Source organism: Emiliania huxleyi, assembly GCF_000372725.1.
Source record: "Emiliania huxleyi CCMP1516 unplaced genomic scaffold EMIHUscaffold_11, whole genome shotgun sequence".
Classification (NCBI taxonomy): domain Eukaryota; phylum Haptophyta; order Isochrysidales; family Noelaerhabdaceae; genus Emiliania; species Emiliania huxleyi.
The window spans coordinates 524,861-532,832 of NW_005201792.1; the positions used below are offsets into that span (position 1 = coordinate 524,861).

General features: G+C 66.1%; 3 protein-coding genes across 3 annotated transcripts; 2 read left to right on the plus strand and 1 right to left on the minus strand.

The window, feature by feature from the left end:
• Positions 1-2,177: 2,177 nt before the first annotated feature.
• On the plus strand, positions 2,178-4,455 carry EMIHUDRAFT_462164 (hypothetical protein; the record flags this gene model as incomplete). Its single annotated transcript, XM_005791911.1, has 8 exons — positions 2,178-2,394; positions 2,477-2,590; positions 2,763-2,862; positions 3,211-3,214; positions 3,277-3,369; positions 3,457-3,510; positions 3,970-4,022; positions 4,194-4,455. 8 exons carry the CDS (start codon positions 2,178-2,180, stop codon positions 4,453-4,455), a joined length of 897 nt encoding a protein of 298 aa, XP_005791968.1.
• A 90-nt stretch (positions 4,456-4,545) lies between these two features.
• On the minus strand, positions 4,546-5,890 carry EMIHUDRAFT_200040 (hypothetical protein; the record flags this gene model as incomplete). Its single annotated transcript, XM_005791912.1, has 5 exons — positions 4,546-4,584; positions 4,801-5,076; positions 5,108-5,253; positions 5,326-5,369; positions 5,457-5,890. 5 exons carry the CDS (start codon positions 5,888-5,890, stop codon positions 4,546-4,548), a joined length of 939 nt encoding a protein of 312 aa, XP_005791969.1.
• An 877-nt stretch (positions 5,891-6,767) lies between these two features.
• On the plus strand, positions 6,768-7,516 carry EMIHUDRAFT_351441 (hypothetical protein). Its single transcript, XM_005791913.1, has one exon. The coding sequence runs from the start codon at positions 6,794-6,796 to the stop codon at positions 7,322-7,324; it is 531 nt and encodes a 176-aa protein (XP_005791970.1). The 5' UTR covers positions 6,768-6,793; the 3' UTR covers positions 7,325-7,516.
• The last annotated feature ends 456 nt before the right edge of the window (positions 7,517-7,972 follow it).

Genomic DNA, 7,972 nt, shown 5'->3' on the forward strand with positions numbered 1-7,972 from the left:
GGGGGGGGGGAGGAGTGGTGGTCGCCTTTTGGATCTGCAGCATGAGGCTGGAGACGAAGAGGCCTGGGAGAGGGGTGGGGGAGGGGGTGGGGGAGGGGTGGGAGAGCGAGGGGAGGGGGCGGTCAAGACGGCGGGGCACGGGGCGGGGCGTGCCGTCGAGGTGTACATTCGCCTGCGACGGAGGCGGCGGTTGCAGCGGTGAGGGGAGGGTCGAGGTCGAAGAGGAGGGGCGAGCGGCGTCGGCCGGCGACGCGGCAGCGGCGGCAGCGGGCGGCGGCGGGCGGCGGCGGGCTGACACCTCAGGCGCCGTGTGCTTGCGTGGTGCGTACGTTGTGCGCGTGCAAGTAATGGGGAGGAGGGGAGGTAAGGGCGCGCCTCCGCGTTTGCGTCGGGCTGGAGGATGGAGAGCTCGGGCGACTCGGGAGAGAACTGCTTCAGGATTTGCTTGAGCGCCTTGTAGTCGATGTACTGCTCCGTCCACGGCGCGTGCGCCTACCCACGGACACCGTCGGTGCACGCTCCGCTGGTGATTGCGCCGCCGCCAGCCTCGGGGCAGAGGCGAGTGCGAGGCAGAGGGCGGAGATACGCGACCGTCTCTGCCGCCACCACCTCCACCGCCTCCTCCTCACCCACACCACCTCCGCTCCGCTAACACCGCTGCCACCACCAGCTGCGTCGAGGCGTGCCCCGCCGACTCGGAGCGTGCTGCTGCGCCACGCCGCGCCGCGCCAGACCGCGCCCCGACATCCGCCCCCAAGAGAGTCCATGCCGCAGTAGCGTCTCTCTCCCGCAGAGTGTGTGCGGGCCGCAGTGTAGCCTAGCCCGCCAGCGCACACACTGCACGGGCGGTGGGACGGGCGGGCCGAGGAGGGGAAAGAGCGCGCTGTGGCGCGCCTCGTGGGCCAGCTGCTTGCCAAACTTCATGGTCGGAGCCTTGGATGTGACACACCACCACCGTCGGCCTGGCGGTCGCCGATTTTTTTGTGATCTGTGATCTGTGATCTGTGAGGCGCGCGAGTGACCTCAAAGAGCTAGAAATAAGACCTGGCGTGAGGCCGACGGTGGCGGGGATGGCGCGGTGCGCGGTCGGAGGAGAAAGGGGAGTGGCGGAGGGGCGCTGCAGGGGGGGAGGCGTGCCGACTGCGGACTGCCGAGAGGCTCCGAGAGAGGGAGGGAGAAAGGGAGCGTCCGTCCGCGGTTTTCTCGCAGAAATAAAGAAAGAAAACAGACAACCCAAACGAGGGATAGGGGAGGAGGACAGGGTCCACAGCTCCACACCTGCACGAGCAGGATTTTGGAAAGGACGATCGATCAGGGGGACAGGTGGGCTCTCCTGCTCCTGACAAGGGACACGACAGGCTCGCAGCGCGGTGCACGGTGGAATCCCAACTCCACTGGCGGAGTGGCGGTCTCATCTCAGTCTAGCGACCTTCCTCCGGCTTCTCACCGGCAGTAGTCTCTCACTATACCACAGGCACACTGACACAGGGGTGGCAGGGGCGGCGGCATGAGTCTCCCACATACTATGCGGGCCTCACTAGAGGTGCGGCCTGCGGTTTTCAGGCATCGCCGCAGCGCTGTCTGCGCCGCAGTCCCGCACCCGTCGACGAAGCTCCCCCCGCGGAATACACACACACACACACACTAGAGGTGGGTTTTCTCAGCTCGGCGCTGCCGGGTTTTCTTCTCGCGCTGTCTCGACTCGGGCGCCCTACGCCTAGGGCGCTCCTCCCCACCGATCATTTGCCTACAGGTCATGTTGTTGCTCAGGTCCACTCTCTCTTCGAACACTCGTGCCTCTACGGATGATGCCGGCGCTGGGGTCCCCTTCGGATGCATCGTGACATCTGACAACTGGATTTCCACTGGTTCGTCCTCCTCGGAGTCATCTTCCCCGTCCTCCTTCCGCTCGGCTCTTCGCTCGGTACGTTCGGTGTGGCTCACCCTCCATGCCGTGAACAGGCGCTTTATCCACCCTATATTCTTCTCTCGTTCCTCTGCCCGTGCCTTGGTCTTGTCGTTGTTTCGCACCCATGTCTGTATGGCAATCGAGGCTGCCTTCCGAGGTGAGAGGAGATGCACGCGCAGGTGCCTGTTTTCTTCTCGCGCTGTCTCGACTCGGGCGCCCCTAGGCGCTCCTCCCCACCGACTCGCGCTCTCTCGCCTGCCAAAGATCGATGGGCGAGTCGGCCTACAGCTTCTCGCTCACCACCTTCTCGCCCTCTGGGAAGCTTGTGCAGGCGTGCCGCGACTCCACAGCGCCCGGTTGGACGCGCTCGCCGCCCAGGCCCGCCGCTGCACGGAACCCACCAGCCTTGCCCGCTGCTCGTCGCCTGCAGATTGAGTATGCGCTGAACGCCGTCGCCACCGGCGCCACCTCGCTCGGCGTGAAGGGTGCGCAATGCCGCCCGCCTGCCCGAGCGGTGAGCGATGACCACCCAGCGCCGACCCACCCCTCGCCTGCCGCCGTGCGCAGCCAAGAACGGGGTGGTGATCGCGACGGAGAAGAAGCTGCCCACCTGCCTGATCGACGAGACGAGCGTCGAGAAGATTGTCATGCTCACCGAGAACATCGCAATCGTCTACTCAGGTTGACCCGCCCGCGCCTCCGTCTCTCTTCTCTCCTCTCGTTGCCCCTCCCTCTCCTCTCTTGTCCCGTCGCCCCTCCCGTCGCCCTTCCCGTCGCCCCTCCCGTGTTTTCGGCCGTACGTATGCCCTTCGGCCCGCCCTTCCTGGCGACCGGTCGCCGCCTACCGGTCCAGGGATCGGACCTGACTTCCGCGTGCTGTACAAGAAGGGGCGCAAGGCTGCGCAGGCGCGCCCACCGCCACACGCCGAGACGACCTCTCGGAGCCCTTGTCCGTGAGCCGTCTCGGAGCCTTGCTGCAGGCCTACTACCGCGTCTACCGCGAGCTGATCCCGATCCAGCAGCTGGCGAGCACAAGCTCCCCTCTCGCCTCCCCCTGCCTCGCCGCCTCCCCTCACAACCTCCCCTCTCGCCTCCCCCTGCCTCGCCGCCTCCCCTCCCTACGCCTCCCCTCCCCTCGCCTCGCCTCCTTCTCCCCTCCCCTCCTGCTCTCTCCTCCCCCCTCCCTCCCCCGCCGAGCCTCCAAGCCGGCTGAGGCCGCCACTCAAAAGCCCCCCCCTGCCCCCTGCCCCTCCTCCCCCTCCCCCCCCTCCCTGCTCCCGCCCTGCTCCCTCCCTGCAAAGGTGGGTGCGCCTGCTTTCAGCCATGCAGACCCCAACCCCCCCCCCCCCCCTCCCCCCCTCCAACAGGTGCGCGAGCTCGCCTCCGTGATGCAGGAGTTCACGCAGCAGGGCGGAGTCCGCCCCTTCGGAGTCTCGCTCCTCCTCGCCGGATTCGACCACGTGCGAACCCAACCCCCCTCCTCGCCTGCCCCCTCCCGGCAGCACCGCGCAGCGCTAGAGAGGCCGCCGCCGCCGCCGCCGCCGCAGGTTGGGCCGCAGCTCTTCCAGATCGACCCGTCGGGCTCGTACTTTGCGTGGAAGGCGAGAGGCTAGCCGAGAGACTAGCCGAGAGGCTAGCCGAGAGGCTAGCCGAGAGACTAGCCGAGAGGCTAGCCGAGAGGCTAGCCGAGAGGCTAGCCGAGAGGCTACCCGAGAGGCTAGCCGAGAGGCTAGCCGAGAGGCTAGCCGAGAGGCTAGCCGAGAGGCTAGCCGAGAGGCTAGCCGAGAGGCTAGCCGAGAGGCTAGCCGAGAGGCTAGCCGAGAGGCTAGCCGAGAGGCTAGCCGAGAGGCTACCCGAGAGGCTAGCCGAGAGGCTGGCCGAGAGGCTAGCCGAGAGGCTAGCCGAGAGGCTAGCCGAGAGAAGCTCGTGCTTCTAGCCGAGAGGCTAGCCGAGAGAAGCTCGTACTTCTAGCGGAAGGCGGCCGCCTGGCCGAGCCTTCGGGCAGCCTCGGGATGCTCGCGCTCTTCTCGTACAGCACCCGGCCCCTGCTGCGCTGCTAGGCGTCTGCCATCGGCAAGCACATGGTCAACGCAAAGACCTTCCTTGAGAAGCGGCGAGAGACTAGCCGAGAGACTGGCCGAGTTAGCCACCTGGTCGCGAAGGGTTTGCTCGAGGAGGAGCGGCGCCGAGCAAGAGGCGGGACGCGAGATCACGCCGCACGCACCTTCCCCGAGGCTCGGAGCCCGTCTGGAGCCTCCTCCCCCCTCCCCGCCCCTCCCGCTAGGTACAACGACGAGCTCGAGCTCGAGGACGCCGTCCACACCGCGCTGCTCACGCTCAAGGAGGGCTTCGAAGGCGCGATGGACCACACGAACATCGAGGCGCGCCGCCCAGCTCCCGCCCTCGCCCCCGGCTCCTCGCCACACCCCAACCTCTTGAGCTCTCCTCCTCTCGCGCCGCCAAAGGTTGGCATCGTCGGGCCGGACCAAAAGTTCAAGGTGCTCACCCCGGCAGAGATCCAGGACTACTTGGGCGAAGTGGAGTGATGACCTCTGTAAACACACAGCGAGCATCAGGCGCACCGCATGATCGGACGACCGCGACGCGGCGGGCTCCTGCTCGTTCTATTTTGCTTTTTACTGTGATGTAAAATAAATTGGGTCGGCAGTGTGCGGCTGCGGGCGAGAGGGCACAACAAGCGCCGCCCGGCAAAATGTGCAGAGCGTGCTGCGGCTGCGGGTGCAGCGCCAGCGGCGAGCGGGTCCCCCCCCGGCCCCGCCCGGCCCGCGGCCGCCGCGAGTCCGGAGCGTGGCCCGGCGGGGACTGAGGACTGATACGACCCGGTGTCAGCACACAGCGCGCAATGCAGGCTACTACTCCCCGGCGGCAACCTCACTCTCGGGCTCGTACTCGACGGCATCGCCACTGTTGCTTCGCCACCCGACGGCCGGCGTGTGGGGCGGCACCGCTGCCGGGTCCGCCGGGCCGAGCCTCTGCGCCTCGCGCCACAGCCGCTCGGAGGTCTCGAGCGGCTGAGCAGAGTTGGCAAACCCCCACGCGCCGGTCAGCCCCGCGGGGCCGCGGAGGTAGGAGGAGGCGTCGTCGCCTCTCTCGACGACGTCCGCCCTCCCGTGGGCGCCAACGACCAGCTTTGCGACCCCGCACGCCTGCGGCGCGAGGGCGGCCGGCCCGAATCACAGCCGCGTCGCCCTCTGCCTCCGCGCAGTCCCTCCCGAGGCGTGCGTCGCGCGCCGCGAGCTGTCCCGCGCCGAGCAGGTCCGAGCCTCGCAGCGCAGCGATCAGCGCCACACTCGCGGCGTGCGTCACCACCACCACCGTCTTGCCTACGGCGGCACGGCGCTGGAAGATGCTCCGAGCTCTCTCAGGGCAGCTCAGGCCGCGGGGCGGCGACTGACCGCGGAAGGGCGGCCGCTGCAAGGCCTGTGAGAGGAAGAGGAGCCTGCCAGCGGTCGTGGGCGGGCGTGACGAGGCGAGCGGGATGGGGAGGGAGGGAGGGGAGGGAGGAAGGGGAGGGAGGGAGGTGCACCGGCGCAGGTGCTCGATCCGCGGCTCCACTCCGGTGCCGTCCACCGCCACCGAGGCCATCAGAGGGGAGTAGGAGGTATCAATCTCGGGAAAGTACGGCAGCCGCGTGTCGAGAGGAGGCAGTGCCGCCGGCCGCTGGTGCGACTCGGCGACAGCAAAGTCCACGCAGAGAGGCAAGCCGGTGGCGTGGGCGAGCGGCTGGGCGGTCTGCAGTGTGCGCAGGTACGGCGATACGATGATCATGTCGATCCTTCCCACGCTGGCGAGGTGGGCGGCCACCTCGCGTGCCTGCGCGTGTCCGCCCGCCGAGAGCGGAGGATCGCTGGGCGCGAGCGAGGCGCTGGTGCGGCAGCGAGCGACCCAGGCGTCCTTGCCGATGGAGTAGTCGAAGCGGTCGCCGTGGCGGAGGAGGTAGATGGTGGTGGAGTCCGACATATACACAGGCTGCGGCGGTTGCCGGAAGCGAAAGCGCGAGGGCGGACTCGACGTCTATGCCTGGAGCGAGGGGGCTCCGAGGGAGGGGGGGGGCACTATCGAAGGGCGTCAAAAGAACCCGGTAACGCCCCAGCAGCCAGTGCACTCCCTTGGGTTGTTGGTTGTCTATTTTCTTTCTTTCTTTCTTTAGTGCACTGCTCCATTGGCGGCGGCGGTGGTACTGGCACGAGCGGGGAAGCCTCACATGGCTTGGTGCCAGCGGGGCATCCCCCTGCACCAGGTCGGGGGGGTAACACACTTGGTTGCCTTCGTTCTGGCAAACTCCGCTCGTATCGCCCCAGCAGCCAGAGCACGGCGTTTGCACCCCGCCGCGGCCGGCGGGCGTGATGGGGAGGGCGATGATCCTTTGGATGGTCGCTTTGACCGCTCCGATTTTAGAAACATCCTTCTGTGGGCGTACCATTCCGGCATTCGTCGGAGAGAGAGATTTTTTGCAATACCGTTGTTGTTGACTCTCTCTCTTGTTGTTTCGATTTGTTTTGTTTCGTCGGAGGTATAGTTCATGAAGTTGCGAACAAAACCGATAATGTCAAGCTCAAGGTCAAGAATTAAGCCCGATCGCAGTGCCGAGGAGAGCGCAGGCGAAGAGCCCAGCCAATCAATACAGTGGCGCCCGTGCGAGACCGCAACAGGCCCGGACCGGCGTCCTCTGGTCAGCATCTCGTCTCGACTTGGCCGGACTTTGCGGTGCCTCGTCGGCTTTGCGAGCGCTCTCGGCTTCCGTCCCATTCCTGTCATTTCTCTCTTTTTTTGGATTTTAAAAAAGAAAAATCGCGACTTCCTTGAGAGCGGCGGCGACCCACCTCGGCTGCCTTGAGCCGCGAACAACTTGAGCCGCGAACAATGGCCTCGAAGTTCCTCGACGGGCTGCTGCACGGGCCGTCCGCGCGGACGGCAGAATACGTCGACACCGCTTCCACCCTACAGACTCCTCTGGACGAGGAGCGGGCAATAAGCACGGTGCAGACGGCGGCGCTGGGAGATCAGCAGCTCGGCGGCGATAAATTGCCTTGGAGCACAGAAACCCTCGCGCAGTACGAGTTCGAGCACTTTTTCGACTTTGAGGTCAGCAAGGCTGTCTTTTTCCTCAGTGTGGTTGCCGTGGCCATCGTGCGGGCCACCTTCACTCCCTTCGGGCGTGTCACGAGCGCTGGCCGGGAGTGGCTCGACCGCGCGACGTTTGCGCTGCGGTGGGTGGCGAGCGCGGATTCGCTGCAGCAGCTTGGTGGGCCGCCTGCCGTCGCGCCAGCCGAGGACTCATGCCAACGGCGAAAAGTCGTCTCAGGCCGCTTCACGCGGTCCTCTTACGAGAGATACTGCCACGCGAATGCATTGAGTCCTGATGCACTCTGCTGGTCGGCGCTGCCCATCTAGCGGGCCATGTTTGTATTTATTTAGCGAGGGCTCAAAGTACACGGCGACTCGCAAAACAGGAGTGCCCAGCAACGCGAACAGGAACGTGGTCGTGGAGCGAGAGAGACGTCAGACGACACCGCCACTAAAGACTAGTTGCAAATACGCGGGATATACGGGTGCTGTGTCACAATGACCACTTTTGATGTTCTTTTGTCCGTGTTGCTCCCAGCGCTCTCGCCCGCGCTCCCTGAGGCCATGGCTGGTGCTACTCTAGTATGGGGGGGGCTTCCCATGCCGCTACCGCGAGAGCGACCCAACTCGTCGACATCGTCCGATGATGGTGCCGCAAAGTCAGCCTTCGGAGGCTATCGTGGGGTCGAGCCGGCAGTAGCCGTGACATGTGGTTCCACCACCCCTCGTAGGCTTTGCCTCTGACCGCCACCGTTCCCAGGCTGCCTAATGGGATGGAAAGGACTTCACGACTAGGGATAAGGGAAAGGAAGGCTCGGCGAGCGTATATAGAAGCGTTCTCGACCTCGTCGTGGCAGCCTGCACGGCAGCGCTGGCAGGCGCGATGAGCGTCGTGCCACCTGACCCGAGACGGGTCGCAGGCGTCGTACCGAGCGCGTCGAGACCGTGTCCTGATGCGCTCTGCACGGGTGAGTC

Bases quoted from the DNA above. Each gene is read 5' to 3' on its own strand.
- EMIHUDRAFT_351441 (XM_005791913.1), top strand. From the start codon at position 6,794: ATGGCCTCGAAGTTCCTCGACGGGCTGCTGCACGGGCCGTCCGCGCGG.